The sequence below is a fragment of the Oncorhynchus gorbuscha genome, linkage group LG04 (genome assembly GCF_021184085.1).
Source record: "Oncorhynchus gorbuscha isolate QuinsamMale2020 ecotype Even-year linkage group LG04, OgorEven_v1.0, whole genome shotgun sequence".
NCBI lineage: Eukaryota > Metazoa > Chordata > Actinopteri > Salmoniformes > Salmonidae > Oncorhynchus > Oncorhynchus gorbuscha.
Window position 1 is genome coordinate 47,309,398 of NC_060176.1, and position 18,054 is coordinate 47,327,451.

Consider the following 18,054-nt stretch of genomic DNA (forward strand, 5'->3'; position numbering starts at 1 on the left):
CTTCTCCTCTCCTGTCCTTCTCCTCTCCTGTCCTCTACTCTCCTGTCCTTCTCCTCTCCTGTCCTTCTCCTCTCCTGTCCTCTACTCTCCTGTCCTCTACTCTCCTGTCCTCTACTCTCCTGTCCTTCTCCCCTCCTGTCCTCTACTCTCCTGTCCTTCTCCCCTCCTGTCCTTCTCCCCTCCTGTCCTTCTCCCCTCCTGTCTTTCTCATCTCCTGTCCTCTACTCTCCTGTCCTTCTCCCCTCCTGTCCTCTACTCTCCTGTCCTCTCCTGTCCTTCTCCTCTCCTGTCCTCTCCTCTCCTGTCCTTCTCCCCTCCTGTCCTGTCCTCTCCTGTCCTTCTCCTCTCCTGTCCTCTACTCTCCTGTCCTTCTCCTCTCCTGTCCTCCTCCCCTGTCCTCTCCTGGCCTTCTCCCCTGTCCTTCTCCCCTTCCTGTCCTTCTCCTCTCCTGTCCTTCTCCTCTCCTGTCCTTCTCCTCTCCTGTCCTTCTCCTCTCCTGTCCTCTACTCTCCTGTCCTTCTCCCCTCCTGTCCTTCTCCTCTCCTGTCCTCTACTCTCCTGTCCTTCTCCCCTCCTGTCCTTCTCCTCTCCTGTCCTCTACTCTCCTGTCCTTCTCCCCTCCTGTCCTTCTCCTCTCCTGTCCTCTCCTCTCCTGTCTTTCTCCTCTCCTGTCCTTCTCCTCTCCTGTCCTCTACTCTCATGTCCTTCTCCTCTCCTGTCCTTCTCCTCTCCTGTCCTCTACTCTCCTGTCCTCTACTCTCCTGTCCTTCTCCCCTCCTGTCCTCTACTCTCCTGTCCTTCTCCCCTCCTGTCCTTCTCCCCTCCTGTCCTTCTCCTCTCCTGTCCTCTACTGTCCTGTCCTTCTCCCCTCCTGTCCTTCTCCTCTCCTGTCCTTCTCCCCTGTCCTCTCCTGTCCTTCTCCCCTCCTGTCCACTACTCTCCTGTCCTGTCCTTCTCCCCTAAACTGTCCACTAACTCTCCTGTCCTGTCCTTCTCCCCTCCTGTCCTCTCCTGTCCTGTCCTTCTCCCCTCCTGTCCTCTCCTGTCCTTCTCCCCTCCGTCCTCTCCTGTCCTGTCCTTCTCCCCTCCTGTCCTCTCCTGTCCTTCTCCCCTCCTGTCCTTCTCCCCTCCTGTCCTCTCCTGTCCTTCTCCCCTCCGTCCTCTCCTGTCCTTCTCCCCTCCTGTCCTCTCCTGTCCTGTCCTTCTCCCCTCCTGTCCTCTCCTGTCCTTCTCCCCTCCGTCCTCTCCTGTCCTTCTCCTCTCCTGTCCTTCTCCCCTGTCCTCTCCTGTCCTTCTCCCCTCCTGTCCACTACTCTCCTGTCCTGTCCTTCTCCCCTAAACTGTCCTCTACTCTCCTGTCCTTCTCCCCTCCGTCCTCTCCTGTCCTTCTCCCCTCCGTCCTGTCCTCTCCTGTCCTTCTCCCCTCCTGTCCTCTCCTGTCCTTCTCCCCTCCGTCCTCTCCTGTCCTGTCCTTCTCCTCTCCTGTCCTTCTCCCCTGTCCTCTCCTGTCCTTCTCCCCTCCTGTCCACTACTCTCCTGTCCTGTCCTTCTCCCCTAAACTGTCCACTAACTCTCCTGTCCTGTCCTTCTCCCCTCCTGTCCTCTCCTGTCCTTCTCCCCTCCTGTCCTGTCCTTCTCCCCTCCTGTCCTCTCCTGTCCTTCTCCCCTCCTGTCCTCTACTCTCCTGTCCTTCTCCCCTCCTGTCCTCTCCTGTCCTTCTCCCCTCCTGTCCTCTACTCTCCTGTCCTTCTCCCCTCCGTCCTCTCCTCTCCTGTCCTTCTCCTCTCCTGTCCTTCTCCCCTCCTGTCCTCTCCTGCCCTGTCCTTCTCCCCTCCGTCCTCTACTCTCCTGTCCTTCTCCCCTCCTGTCCTCTCCTGCCCTGTCCTTCTCCCCTCCTGTCCTCTCCTGCCCTGTCCTTCTCCCCTCCGTCCTCTACTCTCCTGTCCTTCTCCCCTCCTGTCCTCTCCTGCCCTGTCCTTCTCCCCTCCGTCCTCTACTCTCCTGTCCTTCTCCCCTCCTGTCCTCTCCTGCCCTGTCCTTCTCCCCTCCGTCCTCTACTCTCCTGTCCTTCTCCCCTCCGTCCTCTACTCTCCTGTCCTTCTCAACCTCCTGTCCTCTCCTGTCCTTCTCCCCTCCTGTCCTCTCCTCTCCTGTCCTTCTCCACTCCTGTCCTCTCCTGCCCTGTCCTTCTCCCCTCCATCCTCTACTCTCCTGTCTTTCTCCCCTCCGTCCTCTACTCTCCTGTCCTTCTCCCCTCCGTCCTCTACTCTCCTGTCCTTCTCCCCTCCGTCCTCTACTCTCCTGTCCTTCTCCTCTCCTGTCCTTCTCCCCACCGGCCCTCTCCTGCCCTGTCCTTCTCCCCTCCGTCCTCTACTCTCCTGTACTTCTCCCCTCCTGTCCTCTCCTGCCCTGTCCTTCTCCCCTCCTGTCCTCTCCTGCCCTGTCCTTCTCCCCTCCGTCCTCTACTCTCCTGTCCTTCTCCCCTCCGTCCTCTACTCTCCTGTCCTTCTCCACTCCTGTCCTCTCCTGCCCTGTCCTTCTCCCCTCCGTCCTCTACTCTCCTGTCCTTCTCCCCTCCTGTCCTCTCCTGCCCTGTCCTTCTCCCCTCCTGTCCTCTCCTGCCCTGTCCTTCTCCCCTCCGTCCTCTACTCTCCTGTCCTTCTCCACTCCTGTCCTTCTCCCCTCCTGTCCTCTCCTGCCCTGTCCTTCTCCCCTCCGTCCTCTACTCTCCTGTCCTTCTCCCCTCCGTCCTCTACTCTCCTGTCCTTCTCCACTCCTGTCCTCTACTCTCCTGTCCTTCTCCCCTCCTGTCCTCTACTCTCCTGTCCTTCTCCCCTCCTGTCCTCTCCTGTCCTTCTCCCCTCCGTCCTCTACTCTCCTGTCCTTCTCCCCTCCTGTCCTCTCCTGTCCTTCTCCACTCCTGTCCTTCTCCCCTCCTGTCCTCTCCTGTCCTTCTCCCCTCCGTCCTCTACTCTCCTGTCCTTCTCCACTCCTTTCCTCTACTCTCCTGTCCTTCTCCACCCTGTCCTCTCCCTGTCCTTCTCCCTCCTGTCCTCTACTCTCCTTCTCCCCTCTCCCCTCCTGTCCTTCTCCCCTCCGTCCTCTCCTCCTCCCCTCCTGTCCTTCTCCACTCCTGTCCTCTCCTGTCCTTCTCCCTTCTGTCCTCTCCTCCTGTCCTGTCCTTCTCCCCACTCCTGTCCTCTCCTGTCCTTCTCCCCTCCTGTCCTCTCCTCTCCTGTCCTTCTCCCTCCTCCTGTCCTCTCCTGTCCTTCTCCCCTCCTGTCCTCTCCTTCTCCCCTCCTGTCCTCTCCTGTCCTTCTCCCCTCCTGTCCTCTCCTGCCCTGTCCTTCTCCACTCCTGTCCTCTACTCTCCTGTCCTTCTCCACTCCTGTCCTCTACTCTCCTGTCCTTCTCCCCTCCTGTCCTCTACTCTCCTGTTCTTCTCCCCTCCTGTCCTTCTCCCCTCCTGTCCTCTACTCTCCTGTCCTCTACTCTCCTGTGATGTCCTTGTCCTGTTCTCTCCACTCCTCATGTTCTGGTTAAATAAAAATGGCAGTAGACATATAAACACCATATGCAACTTGAAGAGTAATGTACATAGGCTATACTAGTCTTGCGTGGCCTTCCTTCCAAATTATAAGCCTGGCCTCCTGCGACTAAGGCAATAAGAGGTGTAAACACCATGAGATGTGTGGTCAGACTTTGTGTTTGGAGAGGAGAATAATAGATGGAGATGATGGGATGTGGTTGCCAAGGCAATGGGCACAGCTGGTGGACCCACACAGGGGCCAGAGAGGACAGAAGAGGAGAGGGGAATGTGAAGAGAGGGAGATGTTCAACCTCTGCTCAATATAGTTCACCTAAAGAGCACAGCTACAGCTTCCTCTCTCTGTCTATCCTACTCACTGCTGGCCTAACCAATGCAATCTTACACTGTAAATACAGTTGAAGTTGGAAGTTTACATACACCTTAGCCAAAAACATTTATACTCAGTTTTTCACAATTCCTGAGAATTAATCCTAGTAAAAAATCCCTGTCTTAGGTCAGTTAGGTTCACCACTTTATTCTAAGAATGTGAAATGTCAGAATAATAGCAGAGAGAATGATTTATTTGCGCTTTTGTTTCTTTCATCACATTCCCAGTGGGTCAGAAGTTTATATACACTCAATTAGTATTTGGTAGCATTGCCTTTAAATTGTTTAACTTGGGTCAAACATTTCAGGTAGCCTTCCACAAGCTTCCCACAATAAGTTGGGTAAATTTCTGGCCCATTCCTTCCTCCATTCCATTCCTTCCTCCTGAGAGCTGGTGTAACTGAGTCAGGTTTGTAGGCCTCCTTGCTCGCACACGCTTTTACAGTTCTGCCCGGACAATTTCTATGAGATTGAGGTCAGGGCTTTGTGATGGCCACTCCAATACCTTGACTTTGTTGTCCTTAAGCCATTTTGCCACAACTTTGGAAGTATGCTTGGGGTCATTGTCCATTTTGAAGACCCATTTGCAACCAAGATTTAACTTCCTGACTGATGTCTTGAGATGTTGCTTCAATATATCCACATCATTTCCCTCCTCATGATGCCATCTATTTTATGAAGTGCACCAGTCCCTCCTGCAGCAAAGCACCCTCACAACATGATGCTGCCACCCCCCTGCTTCACGGTTGGGATGGTGTTCTTCGGCTTGCAAGCCTCCCCCTTTTTCCTCCAAACATAACGATGGTCATTATGGCCAAACAGTTCTATTTTTGATTCATCAGACCAGAGGACATTTATCCAAAAATTACAATCTTTCTCCCCATGTACAGTTGCAAACCATTGTCTGGCATTTTTATGGTGGTTTTGGAGCAGTGGCTTCTTCCTTGCTGAGCAGCCTTTCAGGTTATGTCTATATTGGACTTGTTTTACTGTGGATATAGATACTTTTGTACCTGTTTCCTCAAACGTCTTCACAAAGTCCTTTGTTGTTGTTCTGGGATTGATTTGCACTTTTCGCACCAAAGTATCTCTAGGAAACAGAACGCGTCTCCTTCCTGAGCGGTATGATGCTCTTGGCTGATTTCTTTTGATTTTCCAATGATGTCAAGCAAAGAGGCACTGAGTTTGAAGGTAGGCTTTGAAATACATCCACAGGTACACCTCCAATTGACTCAAATTATATCAATTAGCCTATCAGAAGCTTCTAAAGACATTACATAATTTTCTGGAAGTTTCCATACTGTTTAAAGGCAGTCAACTTAGTGTATGTAAACATCTGACCCACTGGAATTGTAATACAGTAAATTATAAGTGAAATAATCTGTCTGTAAACAATTGTTGGAAAAATGACTTGTGTCATGCACAAAGTAGATGTCCTAACCAACTTGCCAAGAACTTTGTGGAGTGGTTGAAAAATTAGTTTTAATGACTCCAACCTAAGTGCATGTAAACCTCTGACTTCAACTGTATATACTGAACAGAAATATAAACACATCATGTAAAGTGTTGGTCCCATGTTTCATGAGCTGAAATAAAAGATCTCACAAATTGTCCATGCACACAAAAAGCATATTTCTCTAAAATGTTGTGCACAAATTTGTTTACATGTCTATTAGTGAGCATTTCTCCTTTACCAAGATAATCCATACACCTGACAGGTGTGGCATATCAAGAAGCTGATTAAACAGCATCATCATTACAGAGGTGCACATTGTGCTGGGGACAATAAAAGGACACTCTAAAATGTGCAGTTTTGACACACAATGACACAGATGTCTCAAGTTAAGGGAGTGTGCAATTAGCATGCTGACTGTAGGAATGTCCACCAGAGCTGGTTTCAGAGAGTTTAATGTCAATTTCTCTACCATAAGCCGCCTCCAACGTCATTATAAGGAATTTGGTAGTACGTCTAACCAGTCTCAGAACCGCAGACCACCAAGCTCATCTGCGTGCTCGTCATCCTCACCAGGATCTTGACCTGACTGCAGTTCGGTGTTGAAACTGACTTCAGTGGGCAAATACTCACCGTCGATGACCACTGGCACGCTGGAGAAGCGTGCTCTTTACGGATGAATCCCAGTTTCCACTGTACAGAGCAGATAGCGTGTATGGCTTCATGTGGGTGAGCAGTTCGCTGATGTCAACGTTGTGAACAAAGTGCCCCATGGTGGCGGTGGGGTTATGGTATGGGCAGGCATAAGCTACGAACAACAAACACAATTGTATTTTATCAATGGCAATTTAAATGAACAGAGATACCGTGACGGGATCCTGAGGCCCATTGTCGTTACATTCATCCACCACCATAATCACATGTTTCAGCATGATAACGCACAGCCCCATGTCGCAAGGATTTGTACGCAATTGCTGGAAGCTGAAAATGTCCCAGTTCTTCCAAGGCCTGCATACTCACCAGACATGTCACCCATTGAGCATGTTTGGGATGGATCGACGTGTTCGACAGCGTGTTCCACTTCCTGTCAATATCCAGCAACTTCGCACAGCCCTTGAAGAGGAGAGGGACCACATTCCACAGGCCACAATAAACAGCCGGATCAAATCAAATCAAATCAAATGTATTTATATAGCCCTTCGTACATCAGCTGATATCTCAAAGTGCTGAACAGAAACCCAGCCTAAGACCCCAAACAGCAAGCAATGCAGGTGTAGAAGCACCTCAACTCTATGCGAAGGAGATGTGTTGCTCTGCATGAGGCAAATGGTGATCACACCAGATACTGACTGGTTTTCTGATCCACGCCCCTCCCTTTTTTTATGGTATCTGTCACCAACAGATGCATATCTGTATTCCCAGTCATGTGAAATCCACAGATTAAGGCCTAATGAATTTATTTCAATTGACTGATTTCCCCATATGAACTGTAACTCAGTAAAACCTTTAAAATTGTTGCATGTTGCATTTATATTTTTTTGTTTTTCCGTGTAGTTTGTGTTGTCATGGCTTTATAGTCTAATGCTTAAACACATATGTACACAAACAAACATGTACACAAACACACATGTACACATACATGTACGTGCATACAATCACCCACCCCCTTTCTCTGTGAGGGGATTGTCAGGTTCCGACAGACAAGACATTATTAGTCACATATCATCTCTAACTCTGATCTCTCTAATCACACTGTTACCAGGGTGCAATGGTCTGTTTCTATGAGAAAGCCACCATCAATATCATATACAGACGTGCTCAAATTTGTTGGTACCCCTCCACAAACAAATGAAGAATGCACAATTTTCTCTGAAATAACTTGAAACTGACAAAAGTACTTTGGCATCCACCATTGTTTATTCTATATTTAATAGAAATCAGACTTTGCTTTTGATTTTTTTTATTCAACGTAATATTGTAAATAATAAAACAAAATGAAAATGGCATGCACCATTAGGAGACCATTAACCTAATATTTTGTTGCACAACCTTTAGAGGCAATCACTGCAATCAAATGTTTTCTGTGGCTCTCAATGAGACGTATGCACCTGTTAACAGGTAGTTTGGCCCACTCTTCCTGAGCAAACCGCTCCAGCTGTCTGAGGTTTGACGGGGGCCAAGTTTCAGCTCTTTCAATAGATGTTTGATAGGACTCAGATCAGGACTCAGTGAAGACCACTTCAGAATAGTCTAATGTTATGTTCTTATCCATTCTTGGGTGCTTTTAGCTGTGTGTTCTGAGTCCTTATCCTGTTGGAGGACCCCATGACCTGCAACTGAGAGCGTAACGTTGTGCGCTAAGAGTCGGGAAGCAAGTTCAGGGAGTGTTTTAATCATATAAACGGAACATAATACACAACATGAAACACTAACAGCACACAGACATGAAACTGAAACACCTGGGGAAGGAACCAAAGAGAGTGACATATATAGGGAAGGTAATCAGGGAAGTGATAGAGTCCAGGTGAACGTTACGATGGTGACAGCTGTGCGCCATAACGCGCAGCCTGGTGACCTAGAGGTCGGAGAGGGAGCACACGTGACAGAGAGAGGGTTTTCTGACACTGGGCAGTACGTTTCTCTCCAGAATGCCTTGATCGTCTTGAGATTTCATTGTGCCCTGCACAGATTCAAGGCACCCTGCGCCAGGCGCAGCAAAGCAGCCCCAAAACAGAACCCAGCCTCCATGTTTCACGGTAGGTATGGTGTTCTTTTCTTTGAAAGCTTCATCTTTTCCATCTGTGAACATAGAGCTGATGTGACTTGCCAAAAAGCTCCAGTTGTGACTCAGCATTTTAGCAAATTCCAGTCTGGCTTTATGTTTTTCTTTCAAAAGGGGAGTCCTCCTGGGTCTTCTTCCATGGAGGCCACTTTCGCTCAAAAAAGCGACGGATGGTACGATCAGAAACTGACGTACCTTCACCTTGGAGTTCAGCTCGTATCTCTTTGGCAGTTTTACTTGGTTCTTTTTCTACCATTCGCACTCTCCTTCTGTTCAATCTGGGGTTGACTTTCCTCTTGCTGCCGCGCCCAGGGAGGTTGGCCACAGTTCCATGGACCTTAAACTTCCTCATAATATTTGCAACTGTTGTCACAGGAACATCAAGCTGCTTGGAGATGGTCTTGTAGCCTTTACCTTTACCATGCTTGTCTATTATTTCTATGATCTCCTCAGACAAATCTCTCCTTTGCTTTCTCTGGCCCGTGTGCAGTGATACCAAACTGCACGGTGACTACCTTTCTCCTTTTAAATAGGCTGAATGACTGATTTACAAGATTGGAGATATGTGTGATACTAATTAAATAAACTAATGAGCTTGAAATATTACTATAATCCAATTATTTATCTTTTCTAAGGGGTACCAACAAATGTGTCCAGGTCATTTTAGAATATATTTGTTGAATAGGCAATAATTCATCTCTTTTCACAGCTTCTTTGCTTTATTCTATGACATACCAAAGTATACATGATAAAATAGCTTTAAATGTCATCACTTTTCAGGAAGAAATAAGCATTATTTCAATGAGCTGTAAGGGTACAAACTAATTTGAGCACATCTGTATATACTGTTTGTCTAACTTTTAACTAGACCGAAAAACTGAGCAAAAAAAGATACATCCCTTTTTCAGGACCCTGTCTTCAAAGATAATTCGTAAAAATCCAAATAACTTCACAGATCTTCATTGTAAAGGGTTTCAACACTGTTTCCCATGCTAAACAATTAATGAACATTCCCCTGTGGAACGGTCATTAAGGCACTAACAGCTTAAGGCAATTAGGTCACAGTTATGAAAACTTAGGACACTATAAAGAGGCCTTTCAACTGACTCTGAGAAACACCAATGAAAGATGCCCAGGGTCCCTGCTCATCTGCGTAAACATGCCTTAGGCATGCTGCAAAGAGGCATGAGGACTGCAGATGTGGCCAGGGCAATAAATTGCAATGTCTGTACTGTGAGACGCCTAAGACAGCGCTACAGGGAGACAGGACTGACAGCTGATCGTCCTCGCCGTGGCAGACCACATGTAACAACACAGGCACAGGATTGGTACATCCGAACATCACACCTGCAGGACAGGTACAGGATGGCAACAACTGCCCGAATTACACCAGGAACGCACAATCCCTCCATCAGCGCTCAGACTGTCCGCAATAGGCTGAGAGAGGTTGGACTGAGGGCTTGTAGGCCTGTTGTAAGGCAGGTCCTCACCAGACATCACTGGCAACAACGTCGCCTATGGGCACAAACCCACTGTCGCTGGACCAGACAGGACTGGCAAAAAGTGCTCTTCACTGACGAGTCTTAGTTTTGTATCACCAGGGGTGATGGTCGGATTCACGTTTATCGTCGATGGAATGAGCGTTACACCGAGGCCTGTACTCTGGAGCGGGATCGATTTGGAGGTGGAGGGTCCGTCATGGTCTGGGGGCGATGTGTCACAGCATCATCGGACAGAGCTTGTTGTCATTGCAGGCAATCTCAACGCTGTGCGTTACAGGGAAGACATCCTCCTCCCTCATGTGGTACCCTTCCTGCGGGCTCATCCTGACATGACCCTCCGGCATGACAATTCCACCAGCCATACTGCTCGTTCTATGCGTGAGTTCCTGCAAGACAGGAATGTCAGTGTTCTGCCATGGCCAACGAAGAGCCCGGATCTCAATCCCATTGAGCACGTCTGGGGGATCAGAGGGTGAGGGCTAGGGCCATTCCCCCCCCCAGAAATGTCCGGGAACTTGCAGGTGCCTTGATGGAAGAGTGGGGTAACATATCACAGCAAGAACTGGCAAATCTGGTGCAATCCATGAGGAGGAGATGCACTACAGTACTTAATGCAGCTGGGGGCCACACCAGATATTGACTGTTACTTTTGATTTTGACCCCCCCCCCCCCCCACCCCTTTGTTCAGTGACACATTATTCAATTTCTGTTAGTCACGTGTCTGTGGAACTTGTTCCATTTATGTCTCAGTTGTTGAATCTTGTTATGTTCATACAAATATTTACGCAAGTTAAGTTTGCTGAAAATAAATGCAGTTGACAGTGAGAGGACGTTTCTTTCTTTGCTGAGTTTACAAAGCTAAAAAGGCAGCTACAGTAAGAGACAGAGAGACAGCTACATCTCAGTGTTACTGTTACTATGGTTCAGACCCTAGCTACTGAACAGCAGGTGGAATAGAGGAAGAGTTCCCTTAGAGTTCACCGGTATAATCTATGGTGGCCATAAACATTCTACTTTTAACAACAATGGGACTGAGTGAGAACCTTTGGAAGGTCATATATCCAATCCATAAACACTAGCTGGGCTGCTTCTGTATTCCTCTCTGAGACAGATAGAAGACGTCCTCATGAGTATCATGTTAGATATAGCTGGACGTTTCTACAATGTTAGGCTATAAAAATGGTATAGTCCCTGAATATGGAGTTACTAAAAGTGAATGCAAGACAATAAGTTAGGATAAATCCATAAACGTAAGTTATTCCCACTCGGGACTACTGAAAAGTCTGGGTTTACAACTCCTCTCCAAGAACCTCATCTTTAACTATGACCACATGTGAGGTCTAGGTAACCAATCACAGATTAGGACAGCGAGTGTCTGAAAACAAAGGGGACAGAGTGACCGAGCAGGGGAGGGCAGTCCAGGAGGGAAGCCAAGATTTCCTGTGATTGACTGAACCTGTTCCCCCCTCCTCAGACCTTTCCCTCTGTCCCCAAGGCTGCAGGCCACCATGTCCTAACTGTCATCCGTGTCCCTGTCTACAGAGTCATCCCCCCATCCTAAAACACACACACAGAGGGAAAAAGGCCTTCCCTAGCCAGTTCAGAGTTGTTCCTGAGCCCTCCTCCTTTCCTCCTCACTGCTGACTATTTATTTACATTCTTCCTGTCCTCCTGCCGTTCAGCCCCATCCTGTGTACGCACCGCACACACTGTCCCCGTCTCCCCTCCTCCCTCCGTGGCCCTGCACCTTAGGTCAACCCCCAACCTCCCTATCCCTCCTCGGCCCTGGCCCTAAGGTCAACCCCCACCCCGAGTGTCAGTGCGGGGCCTCAGGGGTCAGGGGAGAAAACGCAGAGGGCGCTGGAAGGAATTCTACACTGCTGCCATTTGTTGACTGGAAGGAGAAACCAAACACGACCCTCATCTCAATTATTCCACAAATAAAGCTAACGGAGACAGTTCTGGCGTTGGCATAAAACCTCAGTCAAACCAAAATAGAATGTAGTCAAATCTTCTGTAATACATGTATATCAAGTTTTCTATACCCACGCATGCACATAGTGCACATGAACATATACCCACACTTCAGCGGTTATCTCACCTGTTTCCATTACTTTTAAACAGGCTGGAAATCTGCTGAGTAATAATTCCTCCAACGCATTTACAATGTCTGTTTGGGGCAAGGACTGGTCTTCTAGTTGCTCAACAACTTAGTCTGAGTCCATTCATGCTATTTGGAGCACACTAAAGGCTTCTTCTGCATGCTTCGGTTCGGCTGGGGCTTAGCCGTAATCAGCTAGGCGAACCGACGAGCGGGTGTGCTCCCATACTCCCTTAAAAGAGCTATGCTTGAAAAATTAGAAAAATGCGGCAGTAGTAGTTTGTCCATCTTGATACGCCGTAGCCAAAATAGTCTGAATTCATCTAAGATAACTCAAGAAATATGTCATTGATTTTGACGTTTTTGTTGATCTTAGTCGCGCAATTTTACATCTATCTAATATGTTTGGTACAGTACTTCTCAAGTGAAAACATGTGCACGAGAACGAGTCGGCTATCATTGAATGACAACGAACACTTCATTGAAGAATCCCTACTGTTGACCAATGACCGATGAAGGGGCGTAGACTTCGGCTCCCAACCTCGACTTGCCTCATGAAATAATGTTGTGTGCACGAACAGCCGATTAAACCCTTGCCAAAGACCAAAACAAACAAAAACATCACAAACTGTTAATACATGCACAAACTGTTCTGAACTGTTTCGTATGGGAAGCATGCGAACGCCTTCAGGGGTCCCTATCTCCACCATTGTTTGTTCCTAGGTCAACTTTAAGGTATAGGCAAGATAAGGTGTACTGTATGTGTCATTTGGGTGGACTGTTAACCAGGCCTCAGGGTGATGCATGTCCAGATTTGACAACTAAAGGATGTTCAAGGGGATCCAGACAGGGGCTTTAATGTCAGCTTGTCATGACTTTGGTGGTCTGACGAAAACCTTCTAAGACAGCCAGCTGCATGCACTTTAAAAGTTAGCTGTTTTTAAATGAACGTGATTCATCAGTTATCGAACCCAAATACAATCCTCCTCTGCTGTGGTATGTACACATATGGTCGTTATCTGTATACAAACTAAACCTAGAAACCCTTTCATGTTTAAACTGTTAAACTTATATGGCTCATGACACTTACATTTTAGGGCCATATATTTACATTTACATTTAAGTCATTTAGCAGACGCTCTTATCCAGAGCGACTAGAGAGACATTTTCTGGTAAACATTTTCAACTTCAATTTCCCTCAATCAGCTCTAAACAGTTTCACACTGAGCTATGAGAAATAGCCACTGGGAATCGGTCTCACACTGAGCTATGAGAAATAGCCACTGGGACTATATCATGAGAATGTGCGTTGGTTAGAAGTTTGGCCAGTCATTTCCACTCACCTCGCAGTCCTTTTGTCCCTTCTTCTTCAGCTGGTCACATTTACGCAGCTTACAGATCTGCTTCCCAATCTTACGGTTCATACAGTTGCTGCAGGTGCCACAATTCTCCTTCTGCATACAGGGTGCACACACGCCGCACCGCCTCCTCTTCTTACCCTGAGGGGCAGCGTGGGGCACTCCATGGGCGGGGGGCCCGAGAGAGAAGAGACCGCCTTGCTGGTGCTCAGTCTGGATATATTCGGAGTGAGGGGACAGGGGCACCGCTGGGCCCTCCATGGCTACCCTCGGGCCCCGCAGAAAGATCTGGGCCCCGGTCTCGTCACCGTCCATGGAGAATTCATAGATGTCCTGGAAGGGTGGGGGGCCAGGCCCTCCCATGGCCCTGTGCATTCTGACAGACAGTCCAGCCTAAAGCCTAGCTGCACAGTCCTGGTCGCAATATGAGGGATAAAAACAGAACAGCAGCAACACAGAGTAGTGTAGTCTAATGGGAGAGTTCTGGAGTTGGGAAGGTAGTTGTTGTAAGAGTTGAGAAGGGCTGAGACATACGCAACTTCTAGATGCTAGTCTAGTCCATCCTGTCCTGTCAGTCTCCTGGTTGGCCTGCTGGATGAGATTGGTCGTTGGGGATAGGGCATCTTTCCCAGCTACCCAGAGGGACAGATAGGAGTCAGCCATAACCACAGCAGGGGAGGAGGTGTGAGAGGAGACATGGTCTGGTCTTGCCAATCCAGCAGTAGCCTACCTGCTTGCTATCTGAAAGCGGGAATAGACAGCATGGAGAGAAATATGGAAGAGAGAACAGTTACTTACAATGGACAATAGCAATGTGTGTGTTCCATGTAGGCCAATAAACAGAGAGAATATGAGAATACAAATTCACCTGTCACCTCCCCCCCCCCCCACACACACACACACACACACACACACACGCACACACACACACAAATGTATCAATTACTGCTTTACAGGGAAATATATAAATCTCACATCAGGATAGGTATTAGTAGTCTAGACCTGTAATTAGAAATGGCTTTGTCTGGGGATGCCAGTCTATTTTAATATTGTCTGGGAGTCTTACACAGGCAGATGAAATGCACATTGGTCGATATGGGCCTTCGTGCAAATTGAGAAAAATGCCGAGTTCTATAATGGCGATCCCTCCCCACGAGGAGGGGGCTTTGTTTGTCCTGTATGAATGAGAAAGGGAGTTTCGTTGATGCCCGCGACCGAGCTCTTTGTTCTGCAGTCAGACTCATTAAACTGAAATGTTTTAACTGCGTCGATACACCCGGTGTAGCCAAATTGTTTCTCCACGGCAGCAGGCCTACGCCGACGTTGAATCACGCTCACGTTGAATCACTGCGGTAGCATTTTGTTTCATATTTTGCATATACAAAGATTGATAGATTTCTGAGTGTATCCTTTCTTCTTTCTAATTGAACGTGCTTTGACGACTTATTATCAGCCCCCCTAATATTGTCAACGTGTCTGGAATTCGAATGACATGAAGAAGATGCTTTTCAGTTGTGCAAAAACGCAGATGAGGTGAAGACTTTATTTTTGCGATAGGGAACCCACTAGTTACTTTCTTACTTTAGTTTTGCAATGTTGTCAGTCGTCCCAAACATTGTTACAAAGTCGTTATTATTGAAACATTAGTCACAACCACTATTCAGACGGAGCAGTGTGTCATTACGAGAACTTGGGACTAAGGTTCTATCTGCATTTTTATTTTAAAACGTGTTTTTGGCATAGCCTTGTTTTATTCAATGTTCTCTACCTATATAGTACTTTAAATAACCCAATTAATGTTGTTAAGTTCAAAATAATACAATATTTTTTTAAAAATGCTGAGAACCATTCAAACCAATGAGGGTTCGGTAATGTAAAGCCAATTATATGAGAATCATCGTTTTGCAAAATGAACCTTTTAGTCCCAAACTCTCTGATACAAACCAATCACATGAAGTTTGACTTCATTTATTAGGCACGATAGAGACCTAAAAGTCTGCATATTGGGTGTCAATTTTCTACATCCAAGCCTAGGCTTCATCAACCCCTATTGTTGTCCAAAAAAAAAAATACATCTACAACCTTTTTAGGAGCCTGTGCATCATCAATGCAAATATATAGATGCCAAATGAAGTGCCTATGGACAGGTGTAACCATGCATACTGAGCGTAAATACAGGGTGAATTGTGAAATATGAGTTTATTTTTGTCTAGTTTGGTTGTGTGCAAAAACCAATATGCAACAAAAAAATATTTATGCTGGAATGGAAAAATCGTTAAGAAAAAGCATAAATATAGGCTATCCAATGAGACCTGACATGCTCGCTAATATAGGCCTAGCCACACAATTAGACAGTATTTGGCAACGGGTATTAATTAGGCTACTTTCCTGTGAAAGTCTTGTGCAGATGCAATGGCACGTTGCCACAATGCAACACGCGCTCCACTACCCTACTTCCCAAATAAGCACATGGCTTATTCAGCAATTTATACCGGGTGCTTTAACTGGAGGCAAACTGCAGCGCTGTACAAGACTGGTACACAGTCCCATTATTATAAGCAACGACGGTTTAACTCGTGTATTAAACACTTTTTCAATAGTTTATTGAAGTGTCAGTTAAAGGGGTTGGAGGGGAAAAAATTCAAATCGACTTTTCAAATATCACCCCCGGGAGCAAATAGACAAGAACAATGATCAAAGGACACAAAGTGAGAAAAACATCAGATAAAACAATACACAATTAGATGGTATCAACACATTTACATAAACCTCAATATCTGTCAAACAGAACACATACATCTGTTAAGGCATGTGTGAAATCTCACACATTAAATAATGGGAGTTTATCAGTGGGCCCAATGTGTATTTGACTAATTGCTTTACTGATGAGATACTACTCACTTTCATTTGGTGGAATACACATCCAGATTTATTTCGACAACAAGCTGTTAGGCTATTGGAAAGGCTGATGGCCACAGAAAGGAAATAAGAGAAATATCTCAAGAGATAGGATACATACCACGTTTGACGGGTGGGTCTTTAAATCCCTCGATTTTTTTTAATACCTTAGATAAAGTTTATTAAAATAAAACAGCATAAACTCCCCCTTCAAAGGCAAAGCAAAAGTCTAGATATTATTATTGAAAAGTTGTTCGAAGGTGAATGAGAAAAAAATTATGCAGAAATTGCAGTGGAACAGTAACATAAAAAGCAACTCAACTCCCAGAATAAAAACAAAACGTAGCCAATAAACTTTGAGAAAATGCGCGATTCTTTTGCACAGTTTTTCACTTAGTGACTCGTTGAAGGTCCGAGGTCTGGTTAGAGTTAAAAGACGAAGAAAATAATAGCAAAAAACGTTGTGGAGCGGTTAAAGTGATCAGCAAATTACGGAGTGGAGTTCGATACACACAGTGGAACAACAGGGTTAACGCTTCTCCCTATGACGTCATTCTCATCTCAGACAGTACACATTTTTACGTTTTACACACAAACCCTCAAAATGAAAACATTAAATTACATTAGTTATAAATCATCGGATTATTTTTTAGACGGTAAGAAAACAAATAAGAGATGGGCTATGTCATCCTAATCAAAATTATGAAAATTGGTATTTGCCATGATGTCATTTCCCACATAATAGTAACTGGTGTGGGCTATTTGTCGAACTGTTAAATTTGGAATATCTGTGGAATTCAAAGATCGAATCATTTGAGAGGAATGTTCATTGTAGCCTACCCATGATGTGGGATAGAAAAGAAGCACAACCCACAACGTGTGTTTACCATTTAGTTCATCAAACCAAAAACATTAAAAGCTCCCATACATCTTCATTGATGGCCTCTCATAACAAGATATCACGACAGAAATGTGTTTGACGTTACAGACATGTAGAAACATGTGGCTCTTGAAGTTGGTAACAGCCAGATCGATCTACACCGACTACATTGTAGTCGTTACAAAGTATCCACTAACTGAGAGGGCCAAAATTAACCCAGGGTATATCATATCAATTCTTAAATCTTTAATATCATACCATTGTAAAACTCAAATCTGAATTCATTTGACAGACACACAAACAAAAGCTGCAAACACAAACCTTTAACATTCTTGACAGGGCAACCCATCGTTATCAAACTGTAGTATGTCAGTCAGTATAGAGCAATAAAGATAAATCTGTGCTGCATTATATAATAGGGCTATACAGTATAGGCGTGTGTTTGGATCAGGATTCAGTCCCTGATCAGTCATTGGTCAATAAATAATAATAAAAAATAAAAAAAAGTGATAAAGGTGGACAAAGCCTCAGGTAGGCCACAGCAAAGTGCTCAACATGACACCCGACATGATATAAAGAGAAAAAAAGCAGGAACATATCACCCGCATAATACAACCGTTAGATTTGATATGGAAGGACATGGTTACACATACAGTATTAACCGATGATAAAACAAGGAATATGGTTGTGCACAATTCAGGGGAAGGGATTTCATGTCACATTCTCAAACTCTAATGTGTTGACTTCAGTGTTGATGACAGACAGGCAAACAGACAAATCCATAAACATGGTTCGGAGGACTGAGAAGAAAAATGCAGGAAACAGGGAGTTTCGGAATAAGTGAGGGTAGAAAATACCAAGGGGACCGAATTCTCTCTTTCTTTCTCTCGGAGGACCTGAGCCCTAGGACCGTGCCCCAGGACTACCTGACATGATGGCTCCTTGCTGTCCCCAGTCCACCTGACTGTGCTGCTGCTCCAGTTTCAACTGTTCTGCCTTATTATTATTTGACCATGCTGGTCATTTATGAACATTTGAACATCTTGGTCATGTTCTGTTATAATCTCTACCCAGCACAGCCAGAAGAGGACTGGCCACCCCACATAGCCCGGTTCCTCTCTAGGTTTCTTCCTAGGTTTTGGCCTTTCTAGGGAGTTTTTCCTA

General features: G+C 46.1%; 1 protein-coding gene across 1 annotated transcript in view; it reads right to left on the reverse strand.

Annotated features, from left to right (window-relative positions):
- The window catches only part of LOC124034168 (methylcytosine dioxygenase tet3-like), a 73,583-nt gene extending 59,735 nt beyond the window's left edge, over positions 1 to 13,848 (reverse strand). The window contains 1 exon segment of the mRNA XM_046346971.1: positions 13,098 to 13,848. Within this exon segment, the coding sequence (XP_046202927.1) occupies positions 13,098 to 13,487 (390 nt within the window). The 5' untranslated portion in view covers positions 13,488 to 13,848.
- Positions 13,849 to 18,054: the final 4,206 nt, after the last annotated feature.